Below are 18,474 nucleotides of genomic sequence, written 5' to 3'. Positions count from 1 at the left end.
GAACTGAGGGGCCACAGCTGGACACAAGATTCCAGGTGTGGTCTCCCCAGGGCAGAGCAGAGGGGCAGGAGAACCTCTCTGACCTACTGACCACCCCCTTCTAACCCACCCCAGGTCCCATTGGCTTCCTGGCCACAAGGGCCCAGTGCTGGCTCATGGTCACCCTGCTGTCCCCAGGACCCCCAGGTCCCTTTCCCCTACGCTGCTCTCTAATAGGTCATTCCCCAACTTAGACTGGAACTTGGGGTTGCTCCTGCCCAGATACAAGACTCTACACTTACCATTGTGTCAGTAAAAACTAAAAATTCACTAAGTAGAATGCATTTTTAGGCTCCAAATGAGAATGTGCATCAGTAAAACGAGAAAAAAAGGCAGTGAACTTTTACAAGACGCTCATCTTTTTAAGAGTCAAAGTATTAGACCACTTTAAAGTCTCCTTGTATGCAAAAGGCTCCCTCGTTCTTGGCTCTGTCCGCTGGCACATGTAAAAGGATCCTGTGTTCTGCTTTGATTTTTCTCAGCTGGCTGTTTTCCAGCTGACCTGCACTGGGATGAGAAAGTTTTGTTGTCCACTGTCTTCTTAAATTCTCTTAATTATACTGGTTTTATGTGCTTCTAAAACCAAAATAATGACAGTGCTTCTCATTGATTGTATGAGCACAGTCACATAATAAAAACAAGAGGAAACCATCAAACAAGCATAAGATATTATATTTTAGGGCAGTATAAGCATTAATAGGAAGAGCTTATGTATTTAAGCAAGTAAGAACTTGACATGCAACTTAAAACCTTCCTTTTTCTTTGCATTGCAATACTCATTGCTTACAGCCTGCTTTCTGTTCCCTGGGACTCTGTGTTTTCTGTTTACACCAGGCAAAGCCAAGGCTGTTGAGCATCCAGAAACTGATCCAGAAATGGGTCAGAATTTGTCCCGCGTCCGGGACAAAAGCGCCTCCGAGGAGAAAAAGGCGCCAAACGGCGCCAAACGCGCCAGGAGCCGAAGGCGGGCGGGACGACAGCACCGACCCCGGTGATGGAAACTGCGGGTGTCAAGCGGGGACGACCCCACCCGCGCCATGCGTGGGGAGGGCCGCGAACCCCCCACCCCGGGCGGGGCGGGGCCGCCTCCCCGGTACCGACGGGGCGGGGCCGCGCCTCGCACGTAGCGCCCGGGTCTTTACCCTTTGCGTTCCGCAGATTCGCCACAAACTCTTCCAGCCCCCGCTCTCCCAGAGGGGCGCGGAAAAGCCATCGGCCCGGCGGGGGCTCCGAGTCGAGGAGGGTAGGGGATCTCCCTCCACCTTGAATGCCGGGCCCGCCGCCGGGAGGCTGGAGGAGGTTGGGGACGGTGTGTCGAAAGTGCGGAGCGCGCAGGCGCCGTCCCTCGCTGCCAGCCCGGCCTGGTGAGGAACAAAGGGAACGCGGCCGGAGCGGGTGAGTCGGGGCGGGAGCGCTCGCTCGGGCCGCCCGACCGGCCTGGCCCAGCCGCGGCCCGGGGAGCAGCCGAGCTGGGGGGGGGGGTGCGGGGGCCTTGGCGCTTTCCCCGTTAGCGGCCGCGGGAGCTGAGGGGGCCGCGGCCTCCGCGGCCGGTCCCGGAGCTCGGCCAGGCCCAGGGCCCCATTGCGGGGATCGTTTACCTCAGGGAGACGCGGCGGGAGCCGCGAGGCCGCCGTCCCGTCCCGGCTCCCCCTGAACTCCCGTCCTGAGGAGGATTCGTGCGAGTCCGGAGCTCAGCGCGTTATTACCGGGCGTTTCAAAAGGAGTTTCGGCTTCTGTGGAAACTTCCGTGGAGTTATTTGAAGAGAAAAGTAGATAAAGCATCTCTTTGTGGTAGCGCTTTTTTCCATACACACCGATGGGCTCGTTGCTAAAAGGTTAAAAACGTTTATTCGCGTCCCATGGCCTGTGATGGTGCTGCTGTTGGGTTCAGTGATTCAAGACACTATTTAATTTGGTCATTCATGCATTCATACCAGTTTTCTAAAACAGGGTAAAATCTTGGGGTGTGTTCTTTTTATTTCTTAAGGCAAAAAATACATATAGTTTAATACGAAGGTACTAAACCCGAGTGTTATTTCACAGCTATTTAAGGCCAGATTACTTGGAAAGTACATTCATTTTTCAAAGAGATAACACTTCTGTTTTGAGAAACTCTTGTCTTTATTTCAAAATTGGCAAACTTTTGAATAATTAATGGTAAATATAATAATTGAAGTTTCAAAGATTTGGGGAAGCCAAGGCGTAATACTTAATAGCGTGGTATTCTTTTGTCTTTCAGAAGTACAAATATAATGTCAGGTGGCTGAAAATTTGCCTGTCAAAATGTCAAGTAAGTTTTCAGATTTTTCTTCCTTTAATTTGGTTAATTAAAGATCCGGTTCAGCAGAACCTGTTTGTGAGATATTCGTATTATTCCTTGCACAAAAAGGAATGATACGAAGTGTAGCTGTTTCTGACCAAACTCTTTGGCCTTAAATCCTGCTGTGGCTGATTTCTGGCATGTAGTTCTCGTAGGAAATCCAAATATCACATATTCTTCTAAATCCCGCTCACTACATTTTAGCTTACCCTCTTTTTAATTGATATGCATATAAACCCTTTTCATATTCTTCAGTCTTACGCCTAAATAAAAGGCTAGAAATACAGCAGTAGCGTGGCCTTCATTTCTTTCTTTTCTTTCTCTTGTGTCCTTTGCTTTACACTCCTCAGTGGCAAAACACAAAGTCTTTGAGAGTAGGATTTGTCTTGTTTTAGTAAATTGCTTAAAAACGCCACAGCAGATGCCTTGTAAAGAACTTGTTCCAATTTTCAAAAACAAAATTGCTTACATTTATATCTTAACAGAAAGGCCATCTTATGCCCCACCTCCTACCCCAGCTCCTGCAACTGTAAGTATAGTGATTTTTCTCATTAACACAGCGCTGGTAATACAGCCTTTAATAACTTACCAGAGCAATAATTACGGAGTTGCATCTCCTTCCTGTATTGGAAACACAAACTAGTCGTTTTTCGTTATTAATATGATATGCATTGTTTAAATTAATTCCTTCTTTTTTTTAAGCGGTCTGTAAAAGAGAAGCTGAATAAAGTTGCTAGACTCTGCAGATCTGTAATTTTCTGTAAGCAGTTGGTCTAAAATGATATTCATGATGGGTTGCAACATTACACTGGATTATTTAAGAACAAACTGATCTATTTAATTCTAAAACTTCCCACTCGTGCCCAGATCGTGGGCAGACAGTGTGGTTCTTTTGTGCATTTCTGTTGTACACAGCCGGTTTTCAGAGGAATGCAGGAATCCGCGGCAATTCTCTTCTATTGGATCAGGGTAATAAAACACTCATGATGCCAGTCGGATTCGGATTTCTTGAAATCAGTAGTAGTTTGGAGTCTATGGCATGAGAAATATTGTACTTTTTAGTAAAATGGTTTGGAGTGACACCAAGGAAAACGCGAACAGCAGCTTTGAATCAATGTCCAGGTGCATCCTTGCGAGTGAAAGAGGTGCTGAAACACCACTGTGTGTGGGCAGGAAAGCATTTGGAAGCAAATGCACCTATTCCATAGTGTTTGCATTCCTAATTATCTTACATTTTAGGAGTAATATAATCACACAAGAAAATACAAATCTTTTGTACAGAAAGATGAGCGAAGATGCTACAGTGAATTTTTTTCATCCGTCTGGAATAAAAACCACAGGATGAGGTTTAGATGAGCTGCAATCCTTCAAATTTAGTGTGCCACACTTTACATTTAAAGCAGCTTGAAAAGTACCTAACGTATAAATAGAAGTTCTGCTCTTATAAAGTTACATAAATAAAACTTTATTTGCATAGTTTGTTCAGAGTTTTCATTTTGCTCACAACTTAATAGATTTGTGCCAGCGTTAGAAAGAACGCGGTGGCATCGCTGACAACGGGATTCCTGCATCGAGCGCTGTCCACGTTTGGTCCCTTCGGATACAGATGTGGTTAAATGGTTTATATCGTGTGGTACATCCTTTAGTCAAGTTATAGAAGCCTGCAGAAGGACGCATGAAACACATTTTGAAACTGGAACTAGTGACATGCGTTACGCATCTTTCAAGCATCTTCTGGATGACTTATGTTCTATACAGTCCTTGAGGTGATGGTCTGTGCTCTGTTAATGCAAGTGATAAAACCAGACAAATAACCTGCTTGTTCTTCCACAGCTCGTTCCAGTTACTACGGTCAACAAAACACCAGTAGTTCTCACCACTTTGGTGTGATAGCTGGAGTAAAAACTCTCCGTGTAATGCAAGGTAGTTTCTGGTAACATTTAAATCCTTCCTTGCAGAAATAAAGAATTGAGCAGACAGAGATTACACTTGTTATCTGATTTTATTGAAGAGGTGTAGTTCAGCACAGTCAAAACCTGTTGCTATGGTGATACAGAAAACTTCAGTAAAATGGCATCTTATTAAATAGTGAATGTGTACGTACGTCATGATCACAGGCTACACGTTGAGTAAACGTTGACTGCTGTCATGACTGAGGTTAAAAAGATTGGCAATAAAAGATGTGTTTGAAGGCTGACTGTTAAAGGATAATTTTACTCTGTATGTTTAGAAATAAACTAACTACAGCATGTCTACCTGTACTTGAAAACTTCACAAATTAATGTAGATTAATTTTACAGGTTATTTTTGCTCAGTATTTCTAATTGTTGTGCTTTTGTTCTTGGAATCCTGAATGTAGCTGTGGAATTTTTGTGACTGTGATCTAGAATGGGTCCAGTCAGTGCATCACTTTGAAAGACCATTGCAATGCATGTTTCTTATTAGGGCCAAGGTGCTGCTAAAGAGTGGGACACTGCAGGTGACACTTAGATACCTAGAAATGCTATGGGATATCGGGAATCCTCATGGAGTTATGGGACAGCCACAGTCAGGACTTGATCACAATTGCTGTTAAATAGTTGATACTTTTTTCTTTTTCCCAACACAATTGGCATAGGAAGTGGCAGATAATGGGAAAAGACAAGAGAAATTTATGTGAGGAAGGGAATACAGTGAAACCCTCTGCTACTTGATTGTGTGTGGATGATGGGTAAGAAGGGATTGTAAAGAAATTACGTTCTTTATGTTACTGAGGTTAGAACGAACTGATCTACTGTCAGGAATGAATGAAGGTGTTGCTTAACTTCTGAAATTGTCTTGGATTCCGTGATCTGTTCAGACTAGTCTGTAGTTTCTCACCTGTAGGTTGGATTGCAGAGGTTCCTCAACTCAGTCTGCAGCCTCACAACAGGAGATGTCTATGAACTGTCTGCTCTCCCAGCTTTCTAATCCCACTTCCCCCAAATAATGACATTTTGCAAACAACGGGGCAAGTCTTCAGATGTTGCTGGTGGTACATAGTGCTTTGAGAGAACTTTTTCTTTTCCTATTTATTGATAGTGTAATATTTGTTGGAAAGGCAGAAGGATGAGAAAACGAGCAGATGGGGATTTTCATTGGTGTAGGAAATGTTGATACTGGGAATTTCTGCCCAATTACCATGTTTTGTGTTGCCTTGTACGTTCAACCCTTTGGGTGTAAGAGTCTTTCTGAATTACTTGGCGGCTTATGTTGGAAAACTTCATTGGCTATGAGCTGGATCTATAGAATGCTTGGTGAAATGAGTTACACACTTAAAAGAAATCAAATCACCGACTTCAGACAAATTTGTAGTGACACGTTTGCTTATAAATCCTGTTCTTTAATAGGTTTATACTGGAGTAAGTTTTGTGTGTTGAGAAGATATCAACTGCTACACCTCATTTGCTTGTTTAAATTCTGGTTGCTTTTGCATGCCATATTGCAGTTCATTTTCATTTCTGTGTTTTCCTCGTTTGAGCTCATTTCTCATTCGTGTTTTTGTCTCATTTGTTTCCATCAGCAAATGCCCAGCACCCCAGGGTTTGTGGGATACAATCCATACAGCCATCTGGCCTACAACAACTACAGGCTGGGAGGGAACCCGGGCACCAACAGCCGGGTCACGGTAGGAGAATCAACTATTACATCATCCGGCAAACAACAGGAATTGACCAAAAATGGCTTTAGAGTCAGGTTCTTCTGAGTCTCGGCTGCTGCCACTTCTTTATCAAAAGAAAAAACCCTGATTCTTATTCCTCACCTCTTCCCCCCTTCCCTTTCACTCTGAAACCTTTTGCAGGAAAATTGATTTCTACTCCGCAGAGAAAAGAAAATGTGGTAATTGTGTACGATGCAGAACTCCACAAAGACAGTTCGTGGTCTTCAGTGGCCGCCGCATGTTTAGGGCAAAGTTCTATAGCGTGGGTACAAATTCTTGGAGGGAGGGAACTGCTCATTTGATTGAGGGTTATTGGCACAAAAATAAGGACGGATATTTTGCAAACTGGAGATCGTTGGTGGTAGTTGCATCATCCTATTGAGCCATGCAAGAGATGCAAGCCTTTATTTTGCTTTCCAGTCTTAGTCTGGTAATAACTGCAAAGTCCCACGTTTTCTTTCAACAGAAGTGTGATGATAATAAAACAGAATCCTTTCAGATCTTTTGTACTCTGTCAGCGTGTGGAAAATGGATGTTACATTCGTTTTTCATGGAGTACTTAAAATGAGGTAAAGTCAAGTGATGAGGGAGGGGGCAGCATCTTGCCAAGATCAAGTCCTGAGCACTGGATGCAGTTAGGAAACAAAACCAGACTGGGAGTGTATCATGTTCATAATTAGCACAACACAAATAGAGTAAATCCCTGATATTTTTTTTAAGTTGCTTTAATTCTCATAGCTTCAGGGTTTTTCATGTAAAACATATGACTAGTTTGGAACATGAGTAGAGGGAATAGAAAAATTCAGTCTGTAAACAATTGGCTCCAGGACCGGTGCTACAGGCAGGGCTTTGGGTTCTTTGATAACGGCTGGTTTTACAAGACACCAGTCCAAACAGTGATACGTGGGAAAGGTTTATCTCACAGGGGCGAAAGGAGGAGATGATGACCTAGTGGCAATTCCGGAGACATGGTGGGACAGCACACATGGCTGGAATGTGGCCATGGATGGCTGTGTCCTTTTCAGGAAAGACAGGCCAGCCAGGCGAGGTGGTGGAGCTGCTCTTTATGTGAGAGCAACTACAATGTATTGAGTATTGTCCAGGCACGGATGAGGAGCGAGCTGAGAGTCTATGGGTGAGAGTTAAGGGGCAGGCTGGCAAGGTTGGTACTATTGTGGGTGTCTATTATAGGCCACCAGATTGGGGTGAGGAAGTTGATGAGGCCCCTACAGGCAGCTGGGAGCAGCCTCACAGTCACAGGCCCTGGCTGTGGTGGGGGATTTGAACTTCCCTGATGGTTGTTGGCAGGACTGCTCGGCCGGCAGCCACAGTCCAGGAGGCTCCTCCAGTGCCTTGACTAGAACTTTGTGATGCAAAGGATGGAGGAGCCGACTAGGAGAGGTGCACTGCTGGACCTCATCCTCACCAACAAGGAGGGTCTGGTTGAAGCGGTAAAGGGTGAGGGCTGCCTTGGTTGCAGCGACCATGAGATGGTGGAGTTCAGGATCTCCTGTGGCAGGAGCGGGATAGCAAGCAGAATTGCAACCCTGGATTTCAGCAAGGCAAACTTTGGCCTTTTCAGGCAATTGCTGGGGGAAATGCCATGGGCAAGGCTGCTTGAAGGTAAAGGGGCCCAAGATAGTTGGTTAGTGTCCAGGGACTGTTTCTACTGGGCACAAGATCAAGATATCAGGATTTCACAAGGAACAAATACACAGTTATTTGAAAGAAGTTCATCTGGTTTGTTAAAATGCTTCTAGAAAAGACCTTCCCTAGACAAGCTGGAACTTGACAGAACGTATACTTTTTTCCTTATACAAGTTAGATTTTTGTCTGAGAACTTTCATTGTTTCTGTATGTCATAAGCATACACAGCCTTCTCTGCCATGCATATATCAATATATGTATGGTGTCTTTAAATTCCTCTTAATTTAAAAGCATTAAACAACTTCCGTTAATGTTTTCAAATCCATCTGTATGTGTATATCTGTATACATTTTGGTAATGCATATGCCTCATGTACATATACACAATTCTGTATGCATTGTTTCATGGAGCTCCATAAATTCAGCAAAACAAAAAGTATCGAGGAAAAATTTGAAAGCTGAATATTGAACATGAGTCTTCTTGGTCAAATCAAAGTATTTGTTTATCTATGGCCCCAGTCTTGACAAATCTTGGACCTGCTTTATGTGACAATACTCCAGATTAATCTAACGGAGCTGCTCACATGTGTAAGTGCTTGAAGAGCGGAGGTTTTCGGAACCTGCAGTTTACGGGGACTGTAACGTCACCGCAGGGTTTTGGGACAAAACCCTGATGGGTGTTTTGTAGACTGAGGGGATGCAGCAACTTCCCATCAGCAACAGTTGGTGCTCAGTGTCCTCTTGTTCAGTGTGAGCAACGTGCAATATCAGGGCACAGAAGGATATTATAGGCTAATTGGTACAATTAAGTGCAGCTTGGGTACCAATAATGCCCACTTTGGCAGATCAGTTGCATAGGGTCGTTTTCTTTTTACAATTAGTAGTTTAATTGGCTCCAAATTTTGCAGACAAGTATCTTGCTAAAATGATTTGAAAGTGAAAATACGTCTCTAACCTTATGATCTTAAACTTTCTCCTTTTTCACCTGTAGAGTAGCCGCATTAAATTTGTCAAAACAGGTAAAATGAATTGCTCATCAGACGGGAGAAAACAAGATGCTGTAATTGGAGTTTCCCTGTCGATTTCTAAGCTGGGTATTTCAGTTTTAAGAATATGGAGCCCTTTTGAAGATTTCTCTAGTTACTGCTCTGTGAACTTGCAGATAAAAGGACAAACTTTTAATTGGAAAAATAATACTGCGAGGACCAGCTGTAGTTAGTGCCTGTTCACAGCTTGGGTAATTTGGGGTGATGTTGCTTGCTTCTCTTGGGGTGTGTGTGGTTGGTTTGTGTTAATGGCACAAGACTGAGTGTTTTCCAAAAGTCGTGTGTGTTAAAACTGTCTAGTGATCATATTAACAACTGGATTTATTCGGTTCTTTTATAGGCTTCCTCTGGTATTACCATTCCAAAGCCCCCCAAACCCCCAGACAAGCCCCTGATGCCCTACATGAGGTACAGCCGGAAGGTGGGTATACAGTGTCAAACAAGTAATAACAAAAGCTAGTGTTCCTATGTGCTAACAATTAATTGCTATTATCTTAGTTTCAGCTTCTAAACTTTTACTTCTAACAGCCTGCACATTCTTTAAGGGAACTGTAAAGTACAGATGCATTGCCCTGCAGAATAAAGGCAGCGGTAGTCTGTTCAGACAGTTGCCAATTTCTGGGGGGAAAAGTTTTCTCTAAAATGATAATTCCTACCGCTGTCTCTGCTGACAAGGATCCACCCTGCCACATTCAGAAGTGCCTGTGACTTACTGCCACAACTTTTTAATATAAAGGAAGTATTCCTTGCGGTATACTGGGCTTGGTACAGTGCTGTAGCTGGACTGAAGAGTAGCGATGAGTGGACTTTGCATGTTCTTCACCACCCTAGCCTGTGGCAACGTTTGCTTCGCTATTCTGTGAACTGGTTGACAGAAAGTAGGAGACTCTTGTGGAGTCTGGAATCTGATGGGGCATGGGGAGGGCATGTCAGCCTGTCTGAAGCGGGGGAGCCAGAAGGAGATTCTTCCACTTCTGGTACAGTATCTTTACCAGCCTGTCTGTCTTAGGCAAAAAACCATCAAGTCAAGTGGCGCAGCAAGAAATAACACTGGCAGCTCTCTCCTTTGGTGTTTTTTTTTTTCCCTATAAAGTTAGGAACTTTTTTTGGTGGAGTCAGAACTTGTTGGAACTCAAATTGATCAGCAAGACTGAAAAGTATTTTGCAATGTTCCATTCTGATCTGAAAAGCTCAGTGCTCTTTATCGTAATCTACTGCTGGATGTGTGTACTCAGTAGCCATTTTTTTTTTCCCCGAGATGCAGCGATGTGCATTTAAGAAGAGAATTATGAGGGTTAAAGGCAATATTCTCATGAAACCAAAGCCGTTTCAGTAGATGGCTTCCTGCTGACTTCCTGCCCCAGAAAATAATCCAGATAGTTTAGCCAGGCTCATTCCTAACTTAATCCTGTTTTTCATGGTGATTCCAGAAAGAACTCTGAGATGACAATATAAAATGTTTAATTTGGAAGTATTTAGATATCATTAGTAAAGCTCCAGCTGTTTCTGTTAAGGTCTGGGACCAAGTGAAGGCGTCCAATCCTGATTTGAAGTTATGGGAAATTGGCAAGATTATTGGAGGAATGTGGCGAGATCTCACTGATGAAGAGAAGCAAGAGTATTTGAATGAATATGAAGCTGAAAAGGTAAATGGAAGAAATCTGGGATGTTTATTACAGCTGATTCTTCTAGGAACTGGTCTGAGAAGAAAAATTCATCTTACCCATGCAGTGGTGTATGAGGCATTGACGAGAGCCTGTATGTAACTTAAATGGAAGTATGTCCTAAATAACTGTACATCAACTGTGACTGGTCAGTTTTTAGACCTAATTCAAAATGAAGTATTTATTAATTGAGTGTCGATTTTAACTGTTTAATGAATGGATTTGATTGTACAACATCAGTATTGAAAAGATTGTCTCAACACCCAAAATCCTCTTTCAAAACTGGTGCTCTGCAACTACTGCTGTTGTCATGAACGTGTTCGTAAGAGACTTCCAGTCACGTAGGGTTTGGTTTTCATGGTGTAATCTGGTGTAACTCCACGCTATGGCATATAGTGTTTTGTTTCTTAATAGCAAAACTACCGCTTTTAGGGTTTTCTTGTGGGTTTGTTTGGGTTTTATTGACCTTCGTGACAAGATGACGGCTCCCCCGTGTGTCTCGGTTGGTAAGTGCTGAGGACCTTTACAAGACACTTATTGTGATTTTAAGGTACAAGCGGAGAGTTGTCCGGCTGCTGTGTTGTGCTTAAACCCGGCAGGCACCCGAGGCTCAGTACAACCTGCTCACGTCTAAGCTGGTTTTATTCCAAGGCAATAGAGAAGTTCTGCAAAGCTGGACGCTCTTAGTTGGGAAAAACCAAAAATAATCAAGGAATTCTATTTAACTTGGTAACGCTGTTTAGATTGTAAGCTCCTTGGGGCAGGGGCCATCCTGTTGATATTTTACAGTGTCTAGGTGGAAGGATCCCAGTTCTGATCATAAAGCAAACAAGCTGTTTAGATACTTTTGACAATATTGTAGATAATACCTTATTTTTCACTGGAAGTATCTTAAATCACTATACAAAATCTAGAGTTGGCAGGTTTTAAAAGCGAGATTAAAGCAAGCGATTCGAAGGGGAAAATACTTCAAAGAAGGTGAAAATAGTGATGCGGTCGCCGTACCAGAGGAAACGCTGGTCTGGCTGCAGCATTCTGGGTCAGCCCAGTGGGGGACGCAGCAGAGAACGGAAAAAGCATAAGTTATTTTGAAAACTGGTTCATGACACACTGGACTAAGGAACGAGAAGAAATCAGAAGCAAAGATCTAGTTAGAACTCCAGAGGATTATAGAGAATATTTGAAGTTAACTCGTTTTAATAAATTATCAAAGTTAGTTTGATAACTGCCTCGTTCTGAGGTGTTTGGTTTTTAAATCTCAAAAACCAAAGCTATTGTAAGACTTTTGAGGTATTACAGCTGAAATGTACCTCAAAGCCCAGCTAGTGGTTGTAAAACATGAGTGACTCTGGGAGAAGTTCTCATTCGTAAAAAGAAACCCTGAGGGAATATTTGTGTATCAGCCCGATGATTCCCAAGAGCGTTGGCTGTGTAACTGCACTCGGAGTTACACCGCCTGCGGTTTTGTGGAGTCCGAAATGGTCCAGTGGTGCAATCAAACCGTGTTGGTCATGTTTCAGATCGAGTACAACGAGTCCATGAAGGCCTACCATAACTCTCCCGCGTACCTCGCCTACATCAACGCCAAAAGTCGCGCCGAGGCCGCCTTGGAAGAAGAAAGCCGGCAGAGACAGTCGCGCATGGAGAAGGGCGAGCCCTACATGAGCATCCAGCCGGCCGAAGATCCCGACGGTAAGCACAGAGGGATTTGCGTGAGACGGTCTCGTTACAGGACCAACACGATAGAGAAACAGCAGCCGGACGTGGAAAATACCAGCGTGCAACTTGCACAACGTTTTAATGTGATTTCCTTTCTGGTTTGGTGCCTTTAATACCGATTTTTCATGATCACAGAATGGACTGGGTTGGAAAAGACCTCAGAGATCATCAAGTCCAACCCTTGGTCCAACTCCAGTCTGTTTACTAGATCACGGCACCAGAATGGAACTCAATACTCCAAGTGTGGCCTCCCCAATGCAGAGCACAGGGGAAGGATCACTGCCCTTGTCCTGCTGACCACGCTATTTTGGATACAGGACAGGACACCATTGGCCTCCTTGGCCACCTGGGCACACTGTTGGCTCATGTTGAGTTTCCTGTCCATTAGTCCCCCAGGTCCCTTTCTGCCTGGCTGCTCTCCAGCCACTCTGCCCAGCCTGGAGCGCTGCAGGGGGTTATTGTGGCCAGAGTGCCGCCACTTGGCCTTATTGAGCTTCACCCCATTGGAATCAGCCCATTTTTCCAGTCCATCCAGATCACGTGTTATTTTGTACGGCAAACAGCTGACTTTGCCTTGTTTCCACAAGCTAAGGTGATAAGCCGGTGGCAAAAGTTATTCCAGCCCTTAATTATGTGTGAAGTAATGGGTTCAGAGCAAATCAGTGTGCAAACAGCACCATAATGGCTAGAACACATGCGTTACAAAAGGCTTAGATGCCCGATTTAATCCAGCTTGAATAGAATCTTGTGGTTTATTACTAGAAGCGCATAATTCTGACAGGCAGAGTTCTGGTGCAATTAAGGGCACCTGAACTTCAAATACGTTCAACAACTGTCATTTGAGATTCTTTAGAGAATAAGTTAACCTTGGTGTTGAGAAAATTCTGCCAGTTTATTGGAGTGCGAGGAAACGCTCCCCACCCAGTGGGAAAACTCATGTCTGCTTTTAAATTCACAACCAAATACCTGTTGAAACCTGAGGGTGGAAAATGTTTGGAGTTACACCCTTTTTTTTTAATTCCCCCTTGTACAGCACACCCTTGAGATAAAGCTCACGCCAAACAGTGCGAGGTAACTGCAACATGTGTGTAAATAGGTGTAATGTTCCATTAACTGGCGTTTTGGGACTGCAAAGTCCTCCTGGGTCGAGTGAGCTCGGGCAGAACCAGCTGCTCTGGGCCCTGAGCTGCGTTGTTCCCTTCCGGGACAGACCAGAGTGACACAGATGTGTCTGTCCCCATGTCAGAGCTGTGCCAGGGGAACTTGTCTTTTATTTCCGATTTCCTGGTTCTATATTTGTCCGTATGAACTTTGCAACGTGACAGCAACGGGCCTTAGGGTTTTTATGTTATTTTTCATTAGTGGTAACAGTGTCATTGGTCATTTTGTGGTATTAAAGCGGTTGTGCTCTGGACTCTTGTTCCAGACTACGACGATGGATTTTCCATGAAGCACACGGCCACAGCTCGTTTCCAGAGGAACCACCGTCTCATCAGCGAGATCCTGAGTGAGAGCGTGGTGCCCGACGTCCGCTCCGTCGTCACTACGGCCAGAATGCAAGTTCTGAAACGCCAGGTTCAGTCTTTAATGGTTCATCAGGTAAAGATAAACGCTACGAGGGCAGCTAAACTGTAACGGGGTTGGGCTGCGCACCAGGTCTCGGATCGTTTGATCACCTACATGACTGTTCTTGTTGGGTGTCAACGTTCTGTGCGCTCCAGTAGCTCAGCTCTGGGTTTTCTTGGAAGTTGCAAGACGTGAGACTTCGCCTTTTGTGCTGTTTTTTTTAAATTGAGAATCGTGTTAAACTCATGAGGTCACGAGCTCAACATTTGTGGGGTTTTTTAATTAACAGAAGAAGATTTGAGGGAGGGGGTGGTATCCCCGTCTTTCCTTTGAATTGTTATCTTCCTGCATTAATTAATGTGTGTGTATATGTACCTATGGGGTGTATCATATGAAACAAAATGCCTATTTTATGCTGGAAGACTCACTTCAAGCACAGACCGTTTGTAACATGCCTGTGCAATCCTGACCTACTGCAGACACTCATTTATTGTTCATACTTTGCAGGATGAGCCTCTGAGCTCTTGGGTACTAGAGCAAGGGAAGCATAAGGGTGTTTATATACTATATGGGTATATTTTTCAGTATCGGTCAAAGTATTTTTGTGTGTAGCTGTAAACCTTGTCCGCTTCTTCCCATGACTCCATAGTAATGTTCTTGCCATTTGATTCATTTCCAGCGTAAACTGGAAGCGGAGCTGCTGCAAATCGAGGAGCGTCACCAGGAGAAGAAGAGGAAGTTCTTGGAAAGCACAGAATCCTTTAACAACGAGCTTAAAAGGGTAAAACTCCCACGTTTCCTCCATTTACTGCGCGGAATCCACCAGTTTCCCGTTTGTACAAGCGCTTTAACCGCTTCCGTTTGGTTCTGCGCTCCGTTAATCGTAATTACGTGCCTGACGATGCATTGTCCTAGCATGCAGTGTCCTAAACCACGGAGCGTTTGTGCTATTTCACGCTCCTTCAGTGACCTTTAGTGGTGACGTTCAGCCCGTGCGGTTCCAAAAGTGCCTCAGGCTGGACTGGTTGAGCTCACTCGAGACCAGCTCCAGGATGGCAGAGACGACACTGCTCTGTCCTGCTTCGTGTTACAACATTTAGGTTGCTTCTTTACCCCTTTTTTTTTCTTTAATGTGCTTGTATCTCCCTAACTGAGCAGTAAAAGCTTTCCCGTTGTTTTGAATTGCTAGTTATGCAGTTTGAAGGTGGAAGTGGACATGGAAAAGATCGTGGCTGAAATCGCCCAAGCCGAGGAGCAGGCTCGCAAGAGGCAGGAGGAGAGGGAGAAAGAAGCGGCGGAGCAGGCCGAGCGCAGCCAGAACGCGGCGGCCGAGGAGGAGCAGGCGGCCAGCAAGGCGGAGGAGAAGAAGGAGGAGGAGAGCGCGCCCGTGGAGACGGGTGAGTGTCGAACACCGGGGTCGGTGCTGCCGCATCTCTGTGGTGGCCGCACTCAGTGGGATGCCCCTTTTTTGCTGTTAGTAGGAAGAAAGGCTTAAGAACAACGTTCAGAATCGTGAACTCCATCAGGTCTTTGCGGTAAATGGAAAAGATATCACAAAGCCCCGTGTGATGCTTCGTATGTGATCTGCTCATGGGGAAAAATATGTTTCCTAAACATCACTCACCTTGCAACTGGGAGGGATGACGGGTTTGCGTCTGGCAAGGATGATAGAACAACACATCTTCCCGTGCTGCTGTGCGTCTTTTTCTTCTGAATTTGTAATCGCACAACCTAAATAAATGTCAATGACACTGAGAAATCTCTTGCAGAAGAGCCGCACCCAGAAGAGAGCACAGAAACCCAGCAGAACGGCGAAGAAGGAACATCCACCCCCGATGACAAGGAGAGCGGCCAGGAAGGGGGGGACAGCACCGCCGAGGAGGGAACCAGCGACAGCAACACCGGCTCCGAGAGCAACAGCGCGACCGTGGAGGAGCCGCCCGCAGACCCCGGCACGGAGGACGGCGAGAAGAAAGAATAAATACTGACTCGTTTCGTGTGTCTCTTTTTTAATGAAGTACCGGTTTGATTTCAAATGTGCTACGCGGTTTTTGTATCTCCCTCGACTGTATCACTCGTCTCCAAAGGATATTGGGTTTAATAACTTGTCAGGTGTCAGCAAAGGGTCTGTAGGGGAAAAGGATCTGACACCAGACAGGAAAAACAAGATGTAGAGATCGTATTGCTTGGGATTCCTTCTCTAGAAAAGCATCGGTTTGGGGTTTTATATCAGAAATTGTGCCTTTTCCCTTTCCTCTGGTTCCGTGGCTGCAGTGACAGCGTCTTCCCCAAAGGTCCTTGTTCCTTTGTGGCTGGTGAGGGACAGACGTGTGTCCCCTCTGTCCCAGCTCTGCAGAACGTGACATCTGCTACCAGGGAGTGACATGAGGCTGAGGAAATGGAGTTAATATAAGAGCACTCGCTTTGTAGAGAGGCCGGGGTGTCACCGAGGTGTCCTGGGGCCAACCCTGAGCAACCCAAACCAAACCCTGGGAGCCTTTGTGCTGTCCCTGCTGCGCCAGCTCTTCCCACACGGCCCCTGCAGATGCCCAGTTCTTGGTGTTTAAAGATAACCGCTCCAAAATGGGGCTGAAAGCCACAGCTTTGGGCTGGTTTGGCGTCATCTTTTTCTCTTATAGAGCAGCTGTTAAGTTCATGTTCCATGTGCAGTGTTGCAGGAGCTCCGTTTCCAAAGGGCTGAGCGTAGGTTGGAACTAAATGATTTATCTGAGGGCTTATTTCTGTGCTGTGGGATTCTTCTCACCAACTCTTTGCTGTTCTTTACCAATTAACTAATTAATTTGCTGCCAAGGCATCCCGGTACAACCTCAGCCAGAGAAATGGCAAATACAGAGCAGGGGAGCGTTCACACACGTACGTGTGCTCTGAACAGTCACAAATAAGGCACAAATGGTAAAAAAGAGCAGTTTTGCTCCCCATGACCTTTCAAACCCCTGGGAGCTCTACAGATGTACCGAAAATGCCCCATTTTGCCCTCCTGGAGTAAAACACATTGAGTTACAACAAGAGATACAAGCCGTCCCATGACTTCACAGCTCTAGGAGAACACATGATGCAGGTGCTTCAATGAACCAGGATGTTTTTAGGGAACAGTGGCTATATCGGATGGTAACGTTTTTTAAATCCTTTTGGTCTTTTTTTTTTTAAAAATGGTCTAAAACTAATAAAACCCAACACATTTTGGTTTTGTAAGCTGACAGTGGTCTGGTTCTTGTCTTTTAAGGTACCGCCGGGATGCGATTCAGAGCTTTCATCAGCTTTCCCAAGCGCAGAGAAGGATAAAACATGTATTCTCCTCATCTTTGAAGGAAAAGTAGGAGCTCTGATGCTAATGTGAGTTTTGGAGAAGCTGGACATGACCCGAATACTCTTAGGGGGAAATGGAAACCATGGCTGCTGCTTCATGTGAGTTTGAAGCATTTGAAGCAGTGAAACCCGCCTAAAAATTCAATTCAGATTCTAAATTCCAGTTTCTTGAAGAGCGGGCAAGTTGCTCAAGCACTTGCAGTTGTACTTCAATTGCGCTTTAGGAGCTTCTGCTTCCAGCAATTAAAATAATTGGTTTCAGAAAAACGCATCTTGAGGCGCTTACAAGGGGGGGAGTCACCTAGTGACCCACTTTGGTTTTACAGCTCGTAATTAAGTGCGCCAAAAAGCTCGTAATTAAAAAGGAGGGTTGGTTGTTCTGCGAACTCGCTCTGAGGAAACGCGCATCACCAAAACCAACAGATGCTGGTTGAAATACAACGTGAAAATTGAGATGTGCAAGTTCCTTCGGTTAGAGATCGGGGTAAAAGAGAACCCGGGGAGCAGACACTTAGACACTTGTTGCAGGAACGAGGTGGCTTTGCCAATAATTAACACTTTCAGAGCTTCAAAACTGGAGAAAAAACTCGCACAGCCCTTCATAGAGAGACCTGAATTCCCATTTCTCCTGAAACCCTCCCCACAAGGGCTTTATTTAATAACCAGCGCTGAGTTTTCTTCACCTAGAGTACAGGCTCTTGCACTCGGGTGCAACAGGAGAAGCCAAACCTTGGCTGCTGCAGTGCTTGTGCAACAGCTTTATCTGTGCAACAGCTTCTATCTGTGCAACAGCTTTATCTGTGCAACAGCTTTTATCTGTGCAACAGCTTTATCTGTGCAATGGCCGGGGGTTTTAACGGCCGTTTGTGCTTTTCATCTGCTCCATATTCTCGATTTATATGTAAATAACAGTAATTATTGGCAAAGCCGGGGTGTGTTGCAGCGCGGGGTGTGTACCCGTGTGGGTAGGTGTGATCTCCAAGGGTGAAACAGCTTCTCCAAGCACGTGAGAACCTCCCGAAAAGCCCAGTGGGCAACATGTGAGCCCCTGACCCACCCCTGTGGTGCCCACGGGGGGCACGAGCATCAGGGATCCCCAATGGACCCCCCCAGAACCTCACTCTGTGTGATCTCAGCCTGGTGAGGCCTCCAGCTGATGATCTACCAGGCTCTGATGGAGCTGTTAATTGGAGCCACATGCCCACCTGGACATCCTGAGCACGACAGGAAACCTCCCACAGGAAGGTGGAGCAGATAGAGCTCACCAGCTCCAGCAGGAGCCAGCTCTGTGTCTGCTGGGGGCTTTGTCTGGAAGGTGGGTGCAAGTTCTTGGGGTTCCATCTTCCCCTGGCTGTGCTGAGTGTCCCCTGGTTGTGGGGACACTGGGGTGTCAGAGCCAGTGGGTCCTTCACACACACAAAGGATCAACGAGGAAATGAAGAGGCGAATCCAAATCATGGCATTGCGG

General features: G+C 45.3%; 1 protein-coding gene across 4 annotated transcripts; it reads left to right on the top strand.

Moving 5' to 3' along the window:
* The first annotated feature begins 1,373 nt into the window (after nt 1-1,373).
* On the top strand, nt 1,374-17,013 carry SMARCE1 (SWI/SNF related BAF chromatin remodeling complex subunit E1). Of its 4 annotated transcripts, XM_080359564.1 has the most exons (12): nt 1,374-1,434; nt 2,279-2,329; nt 2,845-2,888; nt 5,901-6,005; nt 9,071-9,151; nt 10,245-10,376; nt 11,915-12,086; nt 13,540-13,712; nt 14,359-14,460; nt 14,869-15,076; nt 15,449-15,675; nt 16,924-17,013. In XM_080359564.1, the coding sequence occupies exons 2-11, from the start codon at nt 2,323-2,325 to the stop codon at nt 15,658-15,660; spliced, it is 1,236 nt and encodes a 411-aa protein (XP_080215690.1). In that variant the 5' UTR covers nt 1,374-1,434; nt 2,279-2,322; the 3' UTR covers nt 15,661-15,675; nt 16,924-17,013. The 4 variants fall into 4 exon arrangements, with proteins under 4 accessions (XP_080215690.1, XP_080215689.1, XP_080215691.1 ...); XM_080359563.1 differs by lacking the exon at nt 16,924-17,013 and having other exon boundaries at nt 15,449-15,696; XM_080359565.1 differs by lacking the exons at nt 1,374-1,434; nt 16,924-17,013 and adding an exon at nt 1,785-1,874 and having other exon boundaries at nt 15,449-15,696.
* The last annotated feature ends 1,461 nt before the right edge of the window (nt 17,014-18,474 follow it).

This window comes from Nesoenas mayeri (assembly GCF_963082525.1).
Source record: "Nesoenas mayeri genome assembly, chromosome: 26".
Lineage (NCBI taxonomy): Eukaryota > Metazoa > Chordata > Aves > Columbiformes > Columbidae > Nesoenas > Nesoenas mayeri.
The sequence above is the reverse complement of the archived record's forward strand: the minus strand, read 5'-3'. Positions and strand labels throughout refer to the sequence as shown.

What these genes read in the sequence shown, in the direction of transcription:
- SMARCE1 (XM_080359564.1), top strand. An exon ending in CTACCCCAGCTCCTGCAACT is followed by an intron (nt 2,889 to 5,900) that starts GTAAGTATAGTG and finishes TGTTTCCATCAG; the next exon opens with CAAATGCCCAGCACCCCAGG. An exon ending in GAGCGCGCCCGTGGAGACGG is followed by an intron (nt 15,077 to 15,448) that starts GTGAGTGTCGAA and finishes AATCTCTTGCAG; the next exon opens with AAGAGCCGCACCCAGAAGAG.